The sequence below is a fragment of the Globicephala melas genome, chromosome 2 (genome assembly GCF_963455315.2).
Source record: "Globicephala melas chromosome 2, mGloMel1.2, whole genome shotgun sequence".
In the NCBI taxonomy this organism is placed as follows: Eukaryota; Metazoa; Chordata; class Mammalia; order Artiodactyla; family Delphinidae; genus Globicephala; species Globicephala melas.
Window position 1 is genome coordinate 84012690 of NC_083315.2, and position 24462 is coordinate 84037151.

The 24462-nt window shown below is 37.9% G+C and overlaps 1 protein-coding gene and 1 pseudogene across 1 annotated transcript in view; one reads left to right on the forward strand and one right to left on the reverse strand.

Annotated features, from left to right (window-relative positions):
* Positions 1 to 4562: 4562 nt before the first annotated feature.
* USP50 (ubiquitin specific peptidase 50) overlaps positions 4563 to 24462 on the forward strand; it is a 33651-nt gene continuing 13751 nt past the window's right edge. Inside the window, exons 1-6 of the mRNA XM_030842770.2 lie at positions 4563 to 4615; positions 6188 to 6382; positions 6621 to 6816; positions 8451 to 8660; positions 9916 to 10058; positions 13353 to 13485. Of these exons, the coding sequence (XP_030698630.2) occupies positions 4563 to 4615; positions 6188 to 6382; positions 6621 to 6816; positions 8451 to 8660; positions 9916 to 10058; positions 13353 to 13485 (930 nt within the window). The remainder of the gene's footprint in view (positions 4616 to 6187; positions 6383 to 6620; positions 6817 to 8450; positions 8661 to 9915; positions 10059 to 13352; positions 13486 to 24462) is intronic.
* LOC115845126 (acyl-coenzyme A thioesterase 9, mitochondrial pseudogene) lies at positions 23461 to 24385 on the reverse strand (annotated as a pseudogene).

The following is a 24462-nucleotide window of genomic DNA, read 5'->3' on the forward strand; positions in this document are numbered from 1 at the left end:
AAACACAAATTTTGAAAATCTATGGGAAGCAGCAAAAGCAGTTCTAAGAGGGAAGTTTATAGCAATACAGGCCTAACTCAAGAAATAAGCAGAATCGATAAACCTTTAGTCAGACTCATTAAGAAAAATGAGAGAGGGCCCAAATAAACAAAATTAGAAATGAAAGAGAAGTTACAATCAATATCACAGATAAGATATACAATCATAAGAGAATACTTCAAATAGTTGTACGACAACAGACATTTGCAGGACAGACCCATGTTTTTTGGGTTCTTCCCATGACAAAGTATGAGTGGCCTCTGTAGGCATTACTGGCCTCTGTCGGAACACTTGCAATCTACCCACGTGTGTTAGAATTATTTTCCCACACGTCTTTGCAGCCTGTTCCCACTGAAAGTCCGCTAAGACTTGCCTACAATTGCTGACAGCCTCATCCCACCCCAACACTTGTACACTCACTCTCAGGCTAAAAAGCCATATTGCTTAGTTTCTGGTGCAGTTTTAGTGAACTTAAAGCCATCTGAGAAAAGAGACCAAAAAAAAAAAAAAAAAAAAGTAAACCATCAAAATCAGAAGCAGAAAATAACAGGGAGAGCCTGATTCCTTTCTTCCTCTCTTCCTTCGTTCTTTCACACTTTAGTCTAAAAGCCATAGTTGAGACCAGTCTAGTTAGGTCTCATATTGTTGCAGGGCAGCAGTGACTTGATGTGGGGTGTCAGAGAAGCAGGGTAAGGATGGTGTCTGTGTGTAGTGTAATAGGGTGGGGATCAGGGGTGGCAGCAACAGGAGATAATTTACATGCATAGGGGTTGATCAAATAAGGAAACATATTGAGAGTAATGGGGGGCTGTGACACTGTAATAGTGTGAGTATACCTAGCTCCCAGATCTTCTAAATACTGTTCTCCTCTAACAGGAACCAGGGCTCTTTGAGAAATGGCTGACTTCAGGACTGGGACAGGGACAAGACAAGGTAAGTCTGGAAGACCTTGCTGTACCAAAAAGTGCCCAAAGAATGATGGGGACATGTCAAATGGGTACAGAAAACATCTTGAAGGGCCTTCTGCTGGCTAATCTTGAGACGATTTATACATCAGAAATAAATGATAATAACAGATTCTAATCCAGTGAATAAAACAGAAATTCATGAGTCCACCATGATTAATTTTTTAAAAAAAACAAATGAGGAAAAGATAAAACTTCTCTTTATAGTAGAGGATCAGCTAATGAATGTAATTGGAATAACAGCATTAGGAAATCACCACTTGGCAACCACCATAGTGATAATTAATCCAGCTAAGCAACATTGATTAATGTGTGAAAGTTTGATGAAGAATGGACCATTTACACTGTCTCTAAGTCCTCCCCACAAAATACTGATTACAAAAAGGAAAAGTAACTACATTGGAGAAATCTGGAAGGCCCCACTTTATCTGAGTGATTGGAGTTAACATTGCCAGTGCTGGGACAGATCAAATTGTGTTGCACCTAATATGATGCAGTAAGAACACAGCATCACTTCTGTGATATTTGTATTACAAATGCATGAAGTGAATCTGATCATGAGGAAACATCAGACAAACCCAAATTAAGGAGTATTCTTCAAAATAACTGGCCAGTAATCTTCAAAAAAGGGCCAAGTTCTTGAAAGTCAAGGAGATATATAAGAACTTTCAGGTTGAAGGATCCCAGAGAGATGTGATAACAAAATGCAATATGTGATCTCAGCTAAGCCATGCCCGGACTCCGACCTACAGAAACTGAGATAATATTGTAAATGGGTGTTGTTTTAAACCACTAAGTTTTTGGTAATTTGTTACACAGCATGGAACACTAATCCATGGGTGATCTTAGTCATGCACATAGATACAAAAATCTTGAACAAAAGATTAGCAAATAGAATCCAGCAATTCATGAAAATGATGCTATATCACAAGTAAGATAGGTTTCTCCGAGAAATAGAATATGGGTTTAATATGTGACCATCATCAATAGTTAACCATGATAACAGAATAAAGAAGATAGAATCTCATGATTACCTCAAAAGATACAGAAAAACCTGATCACATTCACAATCTATTCATGGTTACAACTCTCAAAAAAAAAAAACAACTATGCCTTTAGTAAGCATCACACTTAATGGTGAATTATACAAAGCTTTTCCTCAGTTCAGGAATGAGCTATGGATACCTACTATCCCACTTGTATTCAATGTTTTACTAGAGGTGCTAGCTAGTTCAAAAGATAAAAAATAAAAAGCATAAGAAATTGGAAAGGAAATAATCCAAAGAACCTAAATAAAAATTAGACTTAAGTAAGTTTATAAAGGTTCCTGGATACAAGATCAACATATGAATATGAATTGTATTTTTACCTCCCAGCATCAAATTAAAATGAAATTTTAGCAAGACTATATTGATTAGGAGAAACTGAAGGTCTTGGGAGAACTTCACTGACAAAAGGAGCAGGATGATAGGATTCACATCCTCCAGAATCACCACTGTGGTGACTTCAAGAAACTCCTCTGTAAATAGGCTGCAAAGATCAAATAGCTGCAAGAGTTAGCACCTCTAGTTGCCAGGATCCCTTATCCTGGTGTCAAAAAGTGATTATTCTTAATGTCTTTGTGTAGCCTGAGTATAAATATATAAATTTAAATGTATATGTATAAGCATTTGGACACACTATAGGCAAACTCTTAAGCACCTTGCTTTTTGACTTACCAGTACTGTACCTTGGAGATAAATCCAAATTACAAATATGTCTACTACATTCTCATTTTTTAAACTTTTTAGTTTGAGATTATTTCAAACTTACAGAAGGATTTCAGGAAGAGGATAAAGAACTCCAATATACCCTCACTCGGATTTGCCAATTGCAGTCATTTGGGCTGCATCTGCTTCATATTTGCTTTATCACTCCTTCTTCCCTCCTTTCCTCATGTGTGTCTGTGTCTGTGTGTGTTTTCCTGATCCATTTGAAAGCAGGTTGCATAAATCATGCCCCTTTATCCCTAAATCCTTCAGTGTGTATTTCTTAAAAACGACATTATCTTTAATAAACAGAATACAGTTTTATAAAATTCAGATATAAAACTATTCTTATATAATCCATATTCAGATTTCATCAGTTGTCCCAATAATGTCCTTTTATACTATTTTTTTTCCTGACCAAGGATCCCACCCAGGACTGAGTATTTGTCTTGTTTCTCTAGTTTCTTTTTAATCTGAAATAATTCTCAGCCTTTTTTCTTTCCTGACATTGACAATTTTGAAGAGTTTTTTCCTTTTGTTACCTCATTCATTTTACTAGATGGAGAGCTGAGAAAAGATGAATTGGCCCTAATGGCTCTTTCTTTACCTACTCTCTACAGATTCTAAGTTAGCTCAGAGGAAGAACATGTTGGTATTAGCTCCGGAACTCCAGAGGCTCCCCCTTTCTAACAAGGCCACTTCCTCGACCAGGTTGCCATCACTGCTATTGGTCACATGTATTCTCTGACCCCTTTTCATCTAGACAGAGCATTGGGTAGGGGTTCTTTGCAGGGGTTGGGGGGTCCCTCTCTATTGAAGTGCTTTCTTTTTTTTTTAACATCTTTATTGGAGTATAATTGCTTTACAATGGTGTGTTAGTTTCTGCTGTATAACAAAGTGAATCAGCTATATGTATACATATATTTCCATATCTCTTCCCTCTTGCGCCTCCGTATCCCACCCCTCTAGGTGGTCACAAAGCACTGAGCTGATCTCCGTGTGCTATGTGGCTGAAGTGCTTGCTTGCTTTTTTTTTTTTTTTTTGAAGTGCTTTCTTAAGCACAGTTCTCTGTGAAGAAAATGAGAGCTCAGGAGCTCATGTGTGCTTTGCTATTTCTCAACTTATAACTTCTTCTTTGATGAATAATTTTATTTGCCCAGTGTGGCATTAGGGGTGTGTGTGTGTGTGTGTGTGTGTGTGTGTGTGTGTGTATACCTCTTTTGCACTATAATTGATTGACTGTGAAGGGAAATACTCCAGTCTATCCCAATGCTATGCATTTTGGGAAGCAGCAAAAGCCATCTGCCTCTTTCCCCGGTGTGAGACACAGTCCCTCAAAGTCCCTGGAGTGGTGTGGTCACTGGGAAGCTGGATGAGTGCCCTAAGGGGGCAGAGTTGCCATAGTGTCCACTGATGTGGAGGCAAATCTTCTGTGTATGTGTTTGTGTGTGTGTGTGTCTGTAATATATATATACAAGAGAAACTTGGAAAGATGAAGAGAGGTTGTATGTTCAGTTAATTCTCTGAAATCTAATCTTTTAAGTTTTAAAGCAACCAAGTAACAGTATCTCAGGCAGCATTCTAGAATTTTGAAGTGTAATGTAAAGGATTGTGATGTATGGGAAATCCAAGTTGGAAGGTACCTGAAGTACAGATGAAATCAGTTTGCAGCTACTGAAAGTAGGAAGGAACATGTAAGTTGTTTATTACAAACAAGAAGAACCAAAGTAACAGGCTTGGAGAAATGAAGTTAAAAGGATTAGATGTAGCTCCTGAATAGAAGTGAAAGACCAACGTCGTTTCACTAAAATGGCTTCACAACAGCCTTTCACTGCAGATGACTTCGGTATCTACTGTGTCCTGTGAGCCTCTGTCTACTACGGTTTTCTAGATAAGTTTAGCTGGGCTGGGGTGGGGTGCGGGGAAGCCATGCTTAAAGGGGTCATGAGGTACATGCCGAATTTTGAATGGATTCCTCAGGGTTGACCCATTGGAGATCTCCCAAAGGGAAGGGATGGGAAGATGTTATTTAATATCTAGCCAATAGTTATTCCTAAAGAGTGACAGCCCAGGGCCTCCTGTGACATTGGTAAATAAAAGGGGAAATGTCCCTCCGTGTAAAAGCGAGCACTTTTCAAACTGGCAGAATTGTAAGTAGAGGTACTGACATGAGGTAGCTGTCTCCTGGAGTCCCAATTTTAGATACTACGTGGAAAGAAAACCTAAAAGGATGAAGATATTGGGCTGCCTGGTGCAGTAGCCAAATTACAAAAGGAAGCTCTGTGTGGAAAGAAGAGGACCCTCTCCTCTGTGCAGGTCTGGTTGATCCACATGGACACACAAATTCCGTAGCTACTGTTAAGGACATCCTGGATCAGTCATTTCTTTAAAGAAATTTTTTTAGGTTACCATTAACTATGTAATCTGTGCCTCGTTCCTTGCATTGTTTAATCCTCACAATCCAACAATCCTATAAGGCAGGTAACACTATTCCTGTTTTATAGATGAGAAACAGACATGAGTCCCAGATCATGTAGCTGGTAAGTGACCATCAAAATTTAAACTAAATGCTCTTTCTCTCCCCCTCTCTATGTATGTGTGTGTGTTTATATATGTATGTATTATATATACATATATAACATACACACATATGTATGTGCTCTTAATATATGTATATATTCCCTTAATATGTGTATATATTATGCTCTCAAATGTATATATGGCATATATATGTATATACACACACATATATACTCCTAACATTTGATATATAAATCCAAATAACTCTTGACAGACAGATGATGGGTAGGTAGATACATAGATAGATATCCCTTCTCTCTGTGTGCCACTGCACATGCCTTAGTATATTACCGTGGGCAAATGACGAAACCATTTATTTACACATGATATCTCATCTGTAAAACAGGATTTAAAAATAACTGTACCTACCCCATAGAATTGTTGAAAGAATTAAATGGGAAAGTTCATGTTAAGTACTTAACATAGTGTCAGGTCAATACAAGATAGCTATTGTTATTAACTACTATCTATTATTATTATTACTGGTAATAATAATTAAATTACTTGCCCAGCAAAAAAGGAAATACTTTGGTATTTAGAGAGGAAGTCAGCATTTTAGCAAAGCAATTCTAGGTCTCTGAAAGGCCAATTTTTTCTGTCCTCTTGCTTTGGTTTAAGGAAGAAACTTTATCTCTGCTTATTTGGCCGCAGGCACTGTTCAAAGAGTCCCAAACAAAGTAATGCAATTTTAGACTCCAAGTCCGAATACTTCTGTCTTTAATAGGGAATGTATTTGGTGGAAGTCTTATGAAGGACTCTTCTTTGTGTCATTAGGTTGAGATGGCCTTATTTCATTTGTACGTATTTTGTTTCCTCAAAATGCTGTCCTTTCTTTCCATGTGGCACCAACACAGCACAGAGTGCACAGATCACTATGACCCCTTTCCAGTTAATGAGGCTGATGAGAACCAGCCCCATTTCCAGGGAGTGACTGGTCTGCAGAACCTGGGCAACACATGCTACATGAATGCCATCTTACAGTGTCTCTGCAGCATCTCACCGCTGGTGGAATACTTTCTCTCTGGAAAGTACATTACCGCTCTTCAAAAGTAAGACAATTTGCCATCCCTGCAGCCGGGCCCTCACCCCTGCTCTCCAAGGTGCGGTTAGGGAAGGGACCCTCTGGAGTCCCTATGAAGGGCTAAACCAGTTAGGAGAGGCTGCAGTGCCCCAGATCCCATTTCTAGGGTGAGTAAAATGGGAAGGTCAACCAAGAAATGAATGAAGCTTTGTTTGGGGTCTGATGCCACATAATTAGCCGGAATCATTTCCCTTCCTTCTTCCAAGGGATTGCAGTGAGGTTGCCACTGCTTTTGCCTACGTGATGACAGACATGTGGCTTGGAGACTCTGACTGTGTCTCACCAGAAATATTTTGGTCAGCTTTTGGCAAACTCTACCCAGCATTTATGAAAAAGACGCAGCAAGATGCTCAGGAATTCTTGATTTATGTCCTGAATGAACTTCATGAAACTCTGAAAAAGGTAAGTAGAATTAATGGCCTTGAAATAGACCTTTAGCTCTATCAGCAACTTTCACTTTTCATTCTTTTATTTGTTCAGTCAGTATTGCCTACTCTGTGCTGAGCCCAGGTGCTGGGGTCACTATGGGGAACATTCAAGTTAGTATTTGAATGGGCCTGTATTTCCCAAACTTAGCTGTTTATCGGAATCACCTGGGGAGATTTTATGGCACAGCTTCTTAGGCCCTTTGGTGTTATTGAATTAGAATGTCTGGGTTGTCTTCTGGGAAAACTCACTTGGGATTTCCAGTAATCAGCAGGTGTGGGGACCACTGGTCTAGTTCCCTTTGCAGTAACATCTGCATTGACTATTTTTTAGAGTGAAAATTACATTTTTTTATAAAAATATATTCCTCATGAGGTATAATATATAAAATTTACAACTTAAAACAAGTGTCCTTGGTAGCTACAAACTCGAGGAAATATTAAGCTTGGTGTAAGGTGAAAGGACAGATCTGTAAACTGCAGTTTCATCTTTATACTAAATGTGCCTAACCTGAGTTCTTCACTGGATTAGGACATACATTTAATAAAACATGAAATTGCCAGTTACTAAGGAGGTTGCCTTTATTTATAAGACTTAATACCTTCAGCCTTGATCTGAGACCCACACTCTCCAAAGATATGCCCTAGATTTTATGCAGTGTCTTTGTGCTGCTGTTAGCTTACCTCATAGCCAGGAGACACTTATCATGAAAGACCACAAACTATTACTGTTAATCCCTCTCATCTGCAATCCTCAGCTCCATTTTTAATTTTTACTGAGATATTCACAGCAGCACTTTTTTTAGCCAGAGGGGAGGGTGATGGTCAGTAAAAATCACTGAGGTCCTCATCTGCAGCCAGTCTGAAATAAATAGCGTTCTGGTTCTCAAGGTTAAACTTGGAGTTAGAGGCATCAAACTACTGTCAGGTGGAAGACACGGGCAGGTGGGTGTGATGAAAGAAGCAGCCAAAGCGGAGCCTTGTGCACAGTTCCAAAGCGTAGCTGACTGTGGAGCTAAAGCACCTTCAGAATGTATATTCTGCTGAGGCTGTAGAATCACCAGTCAGGGTATGCTCCCGGAAATACTGTTCCTGAGCATCAGCTAGATTCAAATCAGGCTACAAGGCTAGTGAAATTGGGCTGCCCTTGGAGTTTAAGATTTGCTCTTTAAAAAATTCTTTTCTAACAATAAAAGAAGAGACTAAGGAACGTAACCTGAAGGGACTGGAGGAGAGATCCAATTCCTTTATCTTACCTCTAGATCAGCTTGCATGACCAGAAGCTAGTTTGCAGCTTACCCTCTGCCCAGGAAAAACTACCTGCAGGACCCTATATCACATTATCATTTACTGTCAGTTTATGGCGCCATGGATATATGTTTTACCAGGGTTAGGGTGTCCTCGTTCCTCAGGTTCACTTAAAGAGGCAAATAACTGAATTATCAGAAATCACACATATTATATGCTCTTAAGAAGATCTTATTCTGTTTATTTTCTGAATCCAAAACTAAGTGGTTTTGGGTAGCATTCTGTTAGAAAAATCAGGTCATTCTATTAAAAATATTTTGAGAACCAGTAGGTGATTTGGGGTGAATTTGTTCCTTTATTCAGTACCACCGAAGAAGATCATATGAAAAAAGATCTATTCCGAGATCCTGCAGGAAGATGATTGCCAACGAGTCCTCCATCATCACCCGGCTGTTTGAAGGGCAGCTCAATTATAGCATCATATGTTTAAAGTGTGAGAACTGTACCTACAAGAATGAAGTCTTCACCGTCCTCTCCCTCCCCATTCCATCCAAATACGAGTGCTCTCTTCAGGTAGGGATTCTTACTCCATGAGACTTCTTTTGTCTTTCTCTACCCCAACCCTGGGTTTTCCCAAGGCTGTTTCCTACATTTTCTAGTATGAGGGGAGCTACTTTATAACTTAAAAAAATTGGAAACCCGTGATGAGAACGTTTTGTAGAAAAGTGACATACAGCCAAAAGTTACTATGAATTCAGATGTATCTCTAAATGTGCTCAGTGAAAGAGCCTCACTGTAAAACTGGAAAGATGGGTGGGCTTTATTCAGTCCATTGAGATGGCTTGGCGCATATAGGGAATTTATACTTATAAAAATTTTATGGCCCTTTCTCATCCCAGAGGTCTGTAGGTACATATTAGGAAATGACTTTGACTCTTATTCTTGAGCTCTTATGTTTTGGACAAAAGCTGAGGCATCTGGGGAGAAGATAGAATGGAATAGTGCCTTAGTTTACCTCTCGAGTTTTCTTTACCATAATACCAAAAGTTAATCTGTAAGCGGAGGAGTGGTGGGAGTCGGGGGCAGGGGTGGGTGGAAGGTGGCAGTAAAAGCCAGGGAACTGTGAGGAGGGAGGGAGCAATAAGTTTCCTTGCAGGAAAACACACATTTATATTTTTCTTCTTAAATTGCTAAAAGTCTTGAAATACCAGAGTTAGAGAAAATAATCCTACTACTTATTCAGAACTGGGCTTTGTTCTCAGATCAAACTGCTAAACACTACTGAAGATGAATTCCAAAGCCTCTAAGTGAGGTGCTGGCAATCTGTGCTCGTCTTCCTCTTTAGGTTAATGGTTTGCAGAGCGGGGAGCCTGGCTGGTTGAGGATGTCTCCTGTGGGCATGAGATCTAATTCTCTCTGTTCTGCTATCTTTATTATGGGCCACCCCCACATACAGGGATACGGTCATTTTTCAGTCCCCAGATCATTTTTCTGATGAGATGAATAACTTAAAGTAGCTGCCTGACTTGGTTAGTGGAAATTGCATAGTTGGTATTATTCTGAAACAAACCAGAAATGTTAAAATGCTGATTCAGAGATTAGAAATGAGATGGACATTTGGATCTATTTCAATAACTCAGTGAGAAGGCAGCACCTCCTTTGCCAGGTGGACTATATCCAAGCTGCAGCTTGCGGCGCTGGCATCTCTTGGACTTGGAGAAAAGCACAGAGAATTACATTTCCGCAGCTCTTTCAGAGTTCTAATATAGACAGGACCCCAGGTTGAAGTGGATTCAGTTTGGTCACCAAATGCTTCTTCCCTCAACAGGACTGTCTCCAGTGTTTTTTTCAACAAGACACACTGGCCTGGGACAACCAAATTTACTGTTCCTTTTGCGAAACCAAGCAAGAAACAGCTGTGAAGGCCAATATTTCTAAAGCACCAAAAATAATTGTCTTTCACTTAAAAAGGTATGGATTTTAACATTTTGTGAGAAGATTTTTTGAACAGCTTTATGATGATATAATTCACATACCATGCAATTCACCTATTTAAGTGTACAATTCAATGGTGTTGAGTATATTACATTAATTTTTTTAAAATCTGTGGTAAAATATATGTAACAAAACTTGCCACTTTAAGTATATAATTTCACTGGCATTAATTACATTCACAATATTGTGCATCGATTTTCCAAAACTTTTTCATCACCCTCAACAGAAACTCTGGAATCATTAAGCAATAACTCCCCATTCCTCTTCCCTCCCAGCCCCTGGTAACCTCCAGTCTACTTTCTGTGTCTATAAATTTGCCTGTTCTGATGCTTCATATAAGTGTAGTCACACACCATTTGTCTTTTTTGCTGGCCTATTTCACTTAGCATGTTTCCAAGATTCATCCTTGTTGTGACGTGTACCAGAAGTTCATTCCTTTTTATAGCTGAATAATACTCTATCGTATGTATGTACATCATATTTTGTTTGTCTATTCAACTGTCGATGGACATTTGGCACTCACTTTGAGTGCTTTTAAAAAATAAATTTCCTATAAAGATGTTATAAAATAAATAAATAAATTCCCTAGCTCCACCCTTGGGGATTCTGTTCGCACAGGTCTGAGGTGGAATCTAAGAATCACTATTTAAAATTTTAACACCCCCCCCCCACCGCGCTCAGTTATTATTTTTATTTTTTTTGTTTTTGTTTTTGTGGTCCGCAGGCCTCTCACTGTTGTGGCCTCTCCCGTTGCGGAGCACAGGCTCCAAACGCGCAGGCTCAGCGGCCATGGCTCACGGGCCCAGCCGCTCCGCGGCATGTGGGATCTTCCCGGACCGGGGCACGAACCCGTGTCCCCTGCATCGGCAGGCGGACTCTCAACCACTGCGCCACCAGGGAAGCCCTATTTTTTAATTTATTTTTGGCAGCATTGGGTCTTAGTTGCTGTGTGGGCTTTCTCTAGTTGTGGGGCGTGGGTTGCGGTGTGCAGGCTTATTGTGGTGGCTTCTCTTGCTGCCGAGCACGGGCTCTAGGGCACACGGGCTTCGGTAGTTGTGGCTCGCGGGCTCTAGAGCACAGGCTCAGTAGTTGTGGAGCGTGGGCTTACTTGGTCTGCGGCATATTCCCGGGCCAGGGCTCGAACCCGTGTCCCCTGCATTGGCGGGCAGATTCTTAACCACTGCGCCACCAGGGAAGTCCCAGTTTTTATTTTTAAAAGTTACAAATCTACAGAAAATTTGAAAAGGTATATAATGAATACCCATATACCCTAGAATCTTCATTAGTTGGGGCCACTTTGCCACATTTCCTTTTGTTCTTCCTGTCTGTCTGTTTCTCCCGCCAGCCCTCCCTTCCATTTTATTAGCTGAACTGTCTAAAGTAAGATGCAAACACCATGGCATTTCATGCTTAAATACTTCAGCAGGTATCACCTGAGAATAGGACATTCTTCTACATAATCACACCATTATCATATAGCCCAAGAAATTTAACAATAATTTTATATCACCCAAGATACTGTCCATATCTAAATTCCCCCATCCCCAAAATATCTTTCATAACTTTTCTTCCAATCTAGCATCCAGTCAAGGGTCATACATTGCATTTGGCTGTCTCTTTAGTCTCTTTTAATCTAGAAGACTCCTTCCCTCTTTTTTCATATTTAAACAATTTTTTCTCATTTTGAGTTTGTTTAGATTATGTCACCCATCCTGGATTTGTCTAATTGTTTCCTCATAGTTAGATTTAGGCTAAACTTTTTTTTTTTTTAGCAAGAATTTGCCATAGCTGATGTTATGGACTTGTCATTACATTACATCAGGAGGCAGATAATAAAAGTTTGTCCCACTACTGGTAATGTTAATTTGATCACTTAGTTAAGGTGGTGACTATACGATCTCACCATTTAAAGGTATAGTAGTTTTCCCCTCTGTAACTAGTATCACTCTGGACTCGTGGATATTTTTAAACTTAATTGGTTTAATATGCATTACTATTATCATTCTCCTCCATGCTCAAATTGTTCAAAGTTGGCCAGTGGGATCCCCTTCAAGCCAGCTCCTGTGACCCCATTAGTTAATTTAAGTTTACTTACATATATAAAATGTATCCTTCTTTTATATAGTTCTATGAATTTTGACAAATGTAATGTAACCATCACTGCCAACAGAGATTCTTTCCATCACCCCAAAAAGTTTTCTCATGTTCCTTTATAATCAATTCCTTCTCCCACCCTCAGCCCCTAGAAACTTCTGATCTGATTTCCATGTTTATTGCCTTTTCCTGAATGTCGTATGTTATACCAGATATGGCCTTTTGAGTTTGGCTTCTTTCACTTAGCACAATGAGATTAACCCATGTTGTGGAATGTAGTCATGGTTCCTTCCTTTTGATTGCTGTGTAGTATACTCTTTTATGAATGTACCAAAATTGTTGATCCATTCACTAGTTGATGAACATTTGAGTTGTTTCCAGCTTGGGGCAGATATGAATACAGCTGCTATAAATTTTACGTATAGGTTTCTGTGTGGATATAAGTCTTTGTTTCTTCTGAGATGATACCTAGGCATGGGATTGCTAGGTCATATGATATGATAGTCCCTTAGTTTTTGCAAACAAGGTTTCTTGCTTTCTGGCACAAGAATATCTCAGCCTCACCCAGTAATTTCCCTTCCCCTGACCTAAACCAGCTGTTTTTCCAAAATGAACATAATTTATTCTTTAAAAAGCTCTGGGGTGATTCTGATATGAACTCAGATTTGGGAATTGCTGATCTGTATAACACATAGAGAATGTGACAAGATTTTCACAAAATTTTATCTTATTAAAGATATATTAAAACCTCCAAGTTGGAAAACAGGACACTGCGAAGACAGTGTGTGCTGAAATCAACATACGGAAAAGCTGAGTCAGCTTGGTTAGAGTGAACAGCATCAGATGGAGGGAAGACTTCTGGAAGTTATCAATGTGATTTCTACTCCCCCCGATGCTGAGCTTGGCTTTATCCCTTTCTTTTTCTCCCGCTGGATTGACTCTACCCTGTCTCACTCCCTGACTCAGGCTCTTGGCCCACTTCAGCCTCAGTTTTGGCTGTGGAGATTCAAATATACATAGATAAGAAAAAAATAATTTATGTATAAGTCTACACCAAATAATCTTTCCAAGAAATTACTTTTAACTATACTTAGAACTTGTGAAGGTATGTGGACTTCATTCATGAGTGGTTCACAAACTTACTTTCTATTTTACACATTTATTATATCTCTGCAGGTTTGACATTCTGGGTACAATGAAAAGGAAACTGAGGACAGATATTCATTACCCGCTCACTAACTTGGACCTTACTCCTTACATTTGTCCAATTTTTCGGAAACATCCTAAATATAACCTCTGTGCAGTGGTGGTGAGTAAAATACTGAAACTATTTAAAGTAACACAGGTTTAAAGAAAACTGTAGAATTATCTGTTTGAATGACTACTACTTCTATCTCTCCCTGACTTCTCCTATACTGCCCTTTTTAAAACAAAATATAGAGCCTGAAAACTCCCTGCTTTGACCTTGAACAGTAGAGCAGTGAAAGAATACATCAAAGAATACAATGTCCTCTATGCTGCCTCCCCACTGTCCCTCTACTCTATAATACTACAGAGTATTTATTTATTAGTATTTATACTAATAAATAATACTATAACAATAGTAGAGACAGGCTATTTCAGATCTAGGGACATTTGTGAGCTGTGCTCTGGGGGCAGCAGAAGTCGGTTCCAGTAGCTTTATGTTGAATAATCATGAGCCCCTCTATGGTGAAAGCCCCAAACACTAGGTACACGGTAGTCATAGACTCACTACCTGTGTGCGTCAGTCCTAAGGAAACTCTGGGGGTTCCCTTTGGCTCTAAATCAACTGTCATCATTGAGGATTCCCTGAAGGAAAGAAAGCATGGAGTATAATTCAGACCAAATCATCTAGAACTTCCCACAACATCAACCACCCCAAGCAACAGGACATTTTCTGGGTTTCTGTTCTGGATCACAGTGTTAAAGATCTGCTTCAGAACATTCAGATTTCAGTTGAACCTGGAGGTCCAGTTGTGTCCAATGTCAGATGGGCGGGGCTCCCACTGGAGCCCAGTATGATTCACCAGAGCCCTCCAGTGTACTGAAGTCTAATTTCCCTTTTGGGCTTATCACTGAATTAATATAAAATGTTGATCCCACTAGTCTTTCTCTTTAACATCTCTCAGAACCATACTTCAAACTTAAAAAAAAAATCCTTCTTTACTTTTTCCTTTTTACTTCAAACCTTCACATTCTCCTTTCTAATTTATCCTGCCCTTAAATATGATTTTCCTTCTCTCACTCGCCAATTTGGAAATCTAGAGTGACATCCTCTTCCCTATCATAATAAACTCTAATGTGAATTCCAAAATGATATGCCCCCCCATATTTTACTGTTTTAACATCTCATTATAAGTGTTTCTGCTTCAAAAAAAAATCCAAAAGCAGAATTTATAAAAAAATTACGTGGTAATTATCTACAGTTACATAAAAAGAGTCACCCAAGCTTCCTATAAATTCTTAATCCTTTTAGTGTTTAAATTATTTGTTAACTGAAGGGTAAAAATTGGTTTTGAAAGAGAAATATATCTAGAATTTGCTGCAACTTGATGATTGATCAGAAACAAGAACTAAGCATCTTAGAAACTACGATGTATGGTCATAGGGAAAGGCCAGCCATAGCTCGGTTACTCAAGGTGTCGTCCCCAGGAGACACCTGTTAGAAATAAGGAATCTCAGGCTCCACCCCACATTTACTGACTAGAAACTTGCATTTTATCAAGATCCCCATGTGATTTGAATGCATATGGAAGTTTGAGAAGTACTCAGACCAGAAGAGAAGGATTACCTCCACACCACCCTTAACAGAGATTTATCCAGCTTTTGAATAAGCCCTTAAAGAGCTTCCTGCTTTATAAGGAAGGCTCTTTATCTGCCAGATTTGTTTGATTTATTTTACAAACATATAGTGCTTGCTATGTACCAAGCACTCTCCCAAGCACTTTATGAATAATCAATCATTTAATCCTTATGTAGCCCTGTGAAGTGTAGGCACTATTATTATCCCCATCTTACAGAATGGGAAACAGGAACAGAGGTTAAATAATCTGCTCCAATCTACTGCCTACAAAGGGCAGAGCCAGGACCTGAAGCCAGGCAGGCTGGCTCCAAACAGTCCTGCTCGCACTGCCATGTTATGCTGCCTCTGACTGTTAACTTGTCTCTCTGTATGGGGCACAAATCTACCTTCGTCCTTGTAACTCCTTCCATTTGTCCTAATTCTGTCCTCTGAGGTAGTAATAGTAATATGTGCGTGGCTTTTTGGTTAACAAATGCTTGTACATATGTGTTAGTTAAACAGAACACATTCTTCTTTCTTATACATGATGACCGTTCAAATATTTGAAAATAGTGATCATACACCAACAGTGTTTACCTCCTTCAACCCGTTTCAGATGATTGGTTTCTAGAAAAACTTTTTAAAATTATGAAATATTTCAGGCACAGAAAACAGAATACAGTAAGTGTGCACACAGATGTTAAGAATAGAATATTGTAGAAAAAATCAAGCCCCTGTGTATCTTTAACAACCTCACTCCCCCCCTTCTCTGTCCTGAATTTGGAGGGAATTATACCCATGCATTCTTTCGTATGTGTCTATACTATCATACTTTTATCACACATGTGTGATATAGTGTGTTTTGCGTGTTTTATAAATCTAGTATCATTAACTGTACATATCCTTCTGTAACTTTTTTCCTCAGCATTATTTTTATGATATTAATCCATACTGATATATTAGCTTTAGTGCATACATTTACCTGCATTTACTAATTCGTTGTGTCTATTTATTTATCATTTCTCCTGTTGCTGGACAGTTAGGTTGTTTCCAGCATTCTGCTCCTACAACTTTGTATAATGCATTGTCATGTGCTAACACATGAAACTATATATACGTGTGTGTGTGTGTTCTCCCAGATCACATTTTGAAGATAACTGACCTGAATCTCTCCTTTAATCTATTAACATAAAACACTTAATTTCTTTTTTCTTTGCTAAAAATGTTTTCACATTTTTTGTATCTATTTTCACAGTCGAGAAACTAACGTAACTTTCTCATACTGTTCTTTTCTGGTTTTGTCTTGAGGATCAGCCTGTTTCTAGCCTCATAAAATAAGCTGGCCATTCTTTTCTATTCTTTGGCACAGTCTGCAGAAGATAAAAATAACTTGTTTTCTGAAAGGCTGGTAGAATTAAACAAAAAACCTATCTGGTCCTGAAATTTTTATTCTTGGTGGGTGGATTTTAAAATATTTGCTCAGTTTGCTTTAGCCAGGATGAGACTATTTCAGGAGTTTCTGTTTCTTCATTTTTGAAAAAATAAACTTTTTATTGAGATAAAACATACATATAGAAGAATGCAAGCCATGAATGTAAAACTCAATAAATTTTCGTAAAGGTAACCTGCCCATGTAACCAGAAAACTGTTCAAGTAGAATATTACCAGCACCCTAACTGCCCTTGTGCCCCCTTCTAGTCCAGGAGACCACTGGCTGCTGACAGAATAGGTTTTGCCAGCTCTTGTGCTTTATAGAAATGGAATCATACTGTGTGTACCCTTTTGTGCCTGGTTTCTTTTACTCAAAATTATGCAACATTCATTCATATTGTTGCATGTATTGTAGTTTGTTCCTTCTCATTGCTGTATAGTATTACACTGTGTGAAAATACCACAAATTGCTCTACCCAAAGATCATGAAGACACTTACCTATTCTATCTTATAAAAGCTTTCTTTTACTTTAGCATGGTTTAAAAAATTATATTGAAAACTTCCAACTTTTTACATTTTCAAATTTATTGGCAGAAAATTGCTCACATTATACTCTTGACATTTTAATATCTCTATTGAATTCTCAGTTCTCCCTTTATTGTTAATATTATCTGTGTCTAATCTGTTTTTTCTTGGTCAGTCTTGCTAAAGTTTATCTATTTTGTTATCTGAAAGAACAAGCTTGTGGTTTTGTTGATTCTTTATTCCGTTGTGTTCTATTTCATTAATTTCTGGTCTTTATTTCCCTTCTTATACTTTCTTTGAGTTTCCATCAACATGTTATTTAGAGGTGCATTTGAAAAATTCCAAACATAATTTTAGTCATCTTTTTGTTACTAATTTCTAACTTAACTGCATTCTTATCAGAAAATATGGTCCAAATGTTATCTATTCTTGGTACGTGTTGATACTCACTTTGTGTCATAGTTTTGTGTGTGCTTGAAAAGAATTTTTAAATTAGGTTCAGGGTTCCATATGTCCATTAAATATAATGCATTAATTGTGTTGTTTGAATATATACTCTTAATAAGTTTTAGTTTGCTTTAACAAGATTAATAACTGAAAGATATATGATAAAAAAAGACTGTGATTTTGCCAAAATTTTCCAGTAATTGTCATAATTTGAAGCTATGTGTGCAATTTTATATCTTTGTAGTGAATTATTCCTTTTATCATGGTAGGGGAATCTTTTATACTTAGCCATACCTTTTCACTTAAAGTCTTGTCTAGTTTGATATTGAAAAAACTATTCCAGCTTTCTTTTGGATGATATTATTTGTTCTTTTTCTGTCCTTTTCTTTCTTTTCTTTTGTTTTCTTCCAGTTTTATTGAGATATAATTGACATACAGCATTGTATAAGATGTACAGCATAATTATTTAATCATGAAATTATCACAGTAAGTTTAATGAACATCCATCATCTCATTTAAATACAAAATTAAAGAAATAGAAGAAAAGTTTTCCTTGTGATGAGAACTCCTAGGATTTATTCATAACAACTTTCATATATGACATACAACAGTGTTAATTATATTTATGTTGTACATTTCATCCCTGGTACTTATTTATCTTATAACTGGAAGTTTGTACCTTTTGACCACCTTTCTCCAATTCCTCCTTCACCCACCCCCCCGCCTCTGGTAACTACAAATCTGGTTTCTTTTTCTATGAGTTTGTTTGTTTGTTTTTCAAGTATAATTGACTTAAAACAATATGTTAGTTCTTGTCACACAACAGAGTGATTTGATAGTTCTATACATTTCAAAATGATTACAGTAATTCTAGTTATGCTATATCACTACACAAAGATATTATATAGTTATTGACTGTATTCCCCTTGTGACTCATTTGTTTGCAACTGAACAAATTTCATCCTTGTGACTCATTTGTTTGCAACTGAAAGTTTGTACCTCTTAATTTCCCTCACGTCTATTTTTCCTTCGCCTATGCCTCTCTCTTCTGGAAACTACTTGTTTGCTCTCTGTAGCTATAACTCTGTTTCTGTTTTGTTTGTTCATTTGTTTTATTTTTCATATTCCACATATAAGTGAAATTGTGTAGTATTTGCCTTTCGCGGGCTGACTTATTTCACTTAGCATACTACCCGCTAGGTCCAACCATGTTGTCACAAATGGCAAGATTTCATTCTTTTTTTTTTTTATGGCTGACTAGTATTCGATTGTGTATATATGCCACACATCTTCTCTCCATTAATCTATTGATGGGCACTTGGGTTGCTTCCATATCTTGGCTATTATAAATAATGCTGCAATGAACATAAGGGTGTATGTATTTTTTCAAATTAGTGTTTTGGTTTTCTTTGGATATATGCCCAGGAGTGGAATTGCTGGATCATATGGTAGTTCTATTTTTAATTTTTGGAGGAATTTTCATAGTGTTTTCCATAGTGGCTGCACCAACTTACATTTCCACCAACAGTGTACTAGGGTTCCCTTTTCTTCACATTCTCACCAACACTTTATTTTTTTTTAATAATAGCCATTCTAACAGGTGTGAAGTGATGTCTCATTGTGGTTTTGATGTCCATTTCTCTGATGACTAGTGATATTGAGCATTTTTTCATGTACCTGTTGGCCATCTGTGTGTCTTCCTTGGAAAAAATTTGATTCAGCTCCTCTGCCCATTTTTTATTTTATTTTATTTTTATTTATTTATTTTTTGCGGTATGCGGGCCTCTCACTGTTGTGGCCTCTCCCGTTGTGGAGCACAGGCTCCAACACGCAGGCTCAGTGGCCATGGCTCACAGGCCCAGCCACTCTGCAGCATGTGGGATCTTCCTAGACCAGGGCACGAACCCGTGTCCCTTGCATCGGCAGGCGGACTCTCAACCACTGCGCCACCAGGGAAGCCCCTGCCCATTTTTTAATAGGGTTTTTGTTTTTTGGATGTTGAGTTGTATGGGTTACTTATTATTTTGGATATTAACCCCTTATCTGATATATCATTTGCAAATATCTTCTCTCATTTAGTAGGCAGCCTTTTTGTTTTGTTGATAGCTTGCTTCACTGTCCAAAAGCTTTTTAGTTTGATGTAGTCCCATTTGTTTATTTTTGCTTTTGTTTCCCTTGCCTGAGGAGATATATGCAAAAAAAATATTACTAAGACCAATGTCAAAGAGCATACTGCCTATGTTTTCTTCTAGAAGTTTTCTGGTTTCAGAAACTTAACATCTTTAATCCATTTGAATTCATTCTTGTGCATGTTGTGAGAGAGTAATCTAGTCTGATTTTTTTGCATGTAGCTATCCACTTTTCCAACACCATTTCTCTAAGAGGCTGTCTTTTCCCCATTGTGTATTCTTGTCTCCTTGTCATAGATTAATTGACCATGTAAATGTGGGTTCATTTCTGGGCTCTCTATTCTGTTCCACTGATCCATGTGTCTGTTTTTGTGTTAATTTCTCTTTCTGATAGTTTGTTGTTAGTGTACAGAAATGCAGTAGGTTCTGTATATTAATTTTGTATCCTGCAACTTTACCGAATTCATTGATGAGTTCTAGTAGTTCTTTGATGGGATCTTAGGATTTTCTTTTTTTAATGCTATTTATTTTATTTATTAAAAAATTTTTATTGGAGTAAGTTGATTGTTGTGTTAGTTTCTGCTGTACAGCAAAGTGAATCAGTTATACATATACATATATAGACCCTTTTTTTAAGCTTCTTTGCCCATATAGGTCATTACAGAGTATTGAGTAGAGTTCCCTGTGCTATACATACAGTAGGTCCTTATTAGTTATCTATTTTATATATAGTAGTGTGTATATGTCAATCCCAAACTCCCAATTTATGCCCCTCTCCTTACCCCCCGGTAACCATAAGTTTGTTTTCTACATCTGTAATTCTATTTTTTTTGTAGATAAGTTCATTTGTACCCTTTTTTTAGTTTCCACATATAAGCGATATCATATGATATTTGTCTTTCTGTCTGACTTTACTTATTATGACAATCTCTAGGTCCATCCATGCTGCTGCAAATGGCATTATTTTATTCTTTTTTATGACTGAGTAATATTCCATTGTATATGTGTACCACATCTTTATCCATTCCTCTGTTGATGGACATTTAAGTTGCTTCCACGTCCTGGTTATTGTAAATAGTGCTGCAATGAGCAATGGGGTGCATGTGTCTTTTCAAATTATGGCTTTCTCCAGATATATGCCCAGGAATGGGATTGCTGGATCATACAGTAGCTTTATTTTTAGTTTTTAAAGGAACCTCCATACTGTTCTCCATAGTGGCTGTACCAATTAACATTCCTACCAACAGTGTATGAGGGTTCCCTTTTCTCCACATCCTCTCCACCATTTATTGTTTGTAGATATTTTGATGATGGCCATCTGACCAGTGTGAGGTGATACCTCATTGTAGTTTTGATTTCTCTAATAGTGATTTTGAGCATCTTTCTCATGTGCTTTTAGGCCATATGTATGTCTTCTTTGGAGAAATGTGTATTTAGATCTTACACCCATTTATTGTTCAGTTGTTTCTTTTTTTGATATTGAGCTGCATGAGCTGTTAGTATATTTTGGAGATTAATTCCTTGTCAGTTGCTACGTTTGCAAATATTTTCTCCCATTCTGAGGGTTGTCTTTTTGTTTTGTTTATGGTTTCCTTTGCTGTTCAAAAGATTTTAATGTTATGTAGGTCCCATTTGTTTATTTTTGTTTTTATTTGTATTACTCTAGGAGGTGTATCAAAAAAGATCTTGCTGCAATTTATGTCAAAGAGTGTTCTTCCTATGTTTTGCTCTAAGAGTTTGATGGTGTCTGATCTTACATTTAGGTCTTTAATCCATTTTGAGTTTATTTTTGTGTGTGGTGTTAAGGAGCATTCTAATTTCATTCTTTTACATGTAGCTGTCCAATTTTCCCAGCACCACTTATTGAAGAGACTGTCTTTTCTCCAGTGTACTTTGTTGCCTCCTTTGTCATAGATTAGGTAACCATAGGTGCATGGGTTTATCTCTGGACTTTCTATCCTGTTCCACTGATCCATATTTCTGTTTTTGTGTCAGTACCAACTGTTTTGATGAATGTAGCTTTGTAGTATAGTCTGAAGTCAGGGAGCCAGATTCTTCCAGCTCCATTTTTCTTTCTCAAGATTGCTTTGGCTATTCATGGTCTTTTGTGTTTCCATACAAATTGTAAAATTATTGTTCTAATTATGTGAAAAATACCATTGGTAATTTGATAGGGATTGCATGGAATCTGTAGATTGCTTTGGCTAGTATAGTCATTTTCACAATATTGATTCTTCCAATCCAAGAGTATGGTATATCTCTCCATCTGGTTGTGTCATCTTTTATTTCTTTCATCAGTATCTTATAGTTTTCTGAGTACAGGTCGTTTGCCTCCTTAGGTAGGTTTATTCCTTGGTATTTTATTCTCTTTTTTTTGGTATTTTATTCTTTTTGATGCAATGGTAAATGAGATTGTTTCTGGAATTTCTCTTTCTAATCTTTTGGTTTGCTATTATTTTGTTGAGGATTTTTACGTCTCTGTTCATCAGTGATATTGTCCTTTAATTTTTTTGTGTGTGATATCTTTGTCTGTTTTTGGTATCAGGGTGATGGTGGCCTCATAGAATGAGCTTGGGAGTGTTTCTTTTAATGTGTTAAGAGATTTCTGTGTATTAATTTTGTATCCTGTAACTTTACCAAATTCATTTATGAGCTCTAGTAGTTTTCTGGCAGCATCTTTAAGATTTGCTATGCATAGTATCATGTCATCTGCAAATAGTGACAGTTTTACTTCTTCTTTTCCAATTTGGATTCCTTTTATTTCTTTTTCTTCTCTGCTTGCCATGGCTAGGACTTCCAAGAGTATGTTGAATAATAGTGGTGAGAGTGGACATCCTTGTCTTCTTCCTGATCTTAGAGGAAATGCTTTCAATTTTTCACCATTGAGAATGATGTTTGCTGTAGGTTTGTCATATATTGCCTTTATTATATTGAGGAAGTTTCCCTCTATGCCCACTTACTGGAGAGTTTTTTTTTTTTTATCATAAATGGGTGTTGAATTTTGTTGAGCGCTTTTTCTTCATCTGTTGAGATAATCATATGGTTTTTATTATTCAATTTATTAATATGTGTATCACATTGACTGATCTGCATAAATTGAAGAATCCTTGCATCTCTGGGATAAATCCCACTTGATCATGTTGTATGATCCTCTTAATGTGTTGTTGGATTCAGTTTGCTATTATTTTGTTGAGAATTTTTGTGTCTATGTTCATCAGTGATATTGGTCTTTAATTTTCTTTTTTTTGTGTTATCTTTGTGTGGTTTTGGTACCAGGGTGATGGTGGCCTCATAGAATGAGCTTGGGAGTGTTCCTTCTTCTGCAACTTTTTGGAAGAGTTTCAGAAGGGTAGATGTTAACTGTCCTCTAAATGTTTGATAGAATTCACCTGTGAAGCCATCTAGTCCTGGACTTTTGTTTGATGGAAGATTTTTAATCACAGTTTCAATTTCAGTACTTGTCATTGGTCTGTTCATATTTTCTATTTCTTGCTGGTTCAGTCTTGAAAGGTTGTCCTTTCTAAGAATTTGTCCATTTCTCCTAGGCTGTCCATTTTATTGGTGTATAGTTGCTTGTAGTAGTCTCTTATGATCCTTTGTACTTCTTTTTTTTTTTTTTTTGGCTGTGAAAAGTCTTAGTTGTGGCACTTGGGATCTTAGTTGCTGCACGTGGGATCTTTAGTTGTGGCATGCGGGATCTTTTAGTTGTGGCATGCAGGCTCATAGCTGCACCACGAGGGCTTCTTATTTGCGGCATTCAGACATCTTAGTTGCAGCACGCGGACTCTTAGTTGTGGCATGCATGCGGGATCTAATTCCCAGACCAGGGATCAAACCCAGGCCCCCTGCATTGGGAGCATGGAGTCTTACCCACTGAACCACCAGGTAAGTCCCATGATCCTTTGTATTTCTGTGGTGTCAGTTGTAACTTCTTTTTCATTTGTGATTTTACTGATTTGGGCCCTCTCTCTTTTTTTCCTTGATGACTCTCTCTAAAGGTTTCTCCATCCATACTGCATTAGGAGGCAAAACCCAACTTCAAAAACTTATAGTCTTTGGATCCAGCATGTTACGAAACATCTCATATATGGTTGTCCTCTCCTCAGCAGTGGGAGCCATTTTCAGTAATGACATGGAGCTGAAGGTGACCCTTCTCCCCTTGTTCAATTCTCCTTGTCTAAAGAGCTCTTCTTCCTCTGGGCTTTCAAGGGTGAGTGGATTTACAAATGCCCACCCTTTGTTTTCAGAATCACGGGCCACCATTACAAATGTCACATCCAAAACGGGAAAATTCACTGTGGTGTAACTGGAACATACGCATCCTCACTTCCATGGACGTCTTCCCAACCCAACTAACATGGCCACTGAACTTGATGTCCTGTTCTGGGCGTAATTAAGCTCTTCTTACACATATCAATCCTGTCCACCAGGGCTGTAACTATTGATAAAGGAGACATCTTAGCTGAATGATTTTTGTTGTGCATGTAGCAAATAAGTACTCCTAAGCTGTCAAGATCCTCAAGAATCCTGCCAAACCTTACAGTGTTTTGAACAGTCAAATATTTCTCTTGTAATTCAGGCTGACTGCCCAAAGGTAAGAGAACTTCAATGTAACTGTCTTTCATTCTCCTTAGGTGGCAGTCCTTTCTGTGACTTAGCCAAAAAAACTATTAAGTAATTTTCTTTCCTCCATTGCTTTCACGTGATCTCTCCAGTTTGTGGATGCTCCTACTATCTCCTGCAACTTATCTGGAATTTCATGAATGTGGAAGCCTCTCTGTTTCTTGGGATTCTGAGATCCTTGAGTCAGTTCTCTGATGGGAGCAAGGAGCCCTTTACTCAGCCTACAAAGCTGCAGCACTGCCCGCCTCATCACGCTTGCCTGCCGCCACGCACATGACCACAGACCTGGGCTCTGCGTGCCGGTCGGTGGAGGGAAGTTGAGGCAAT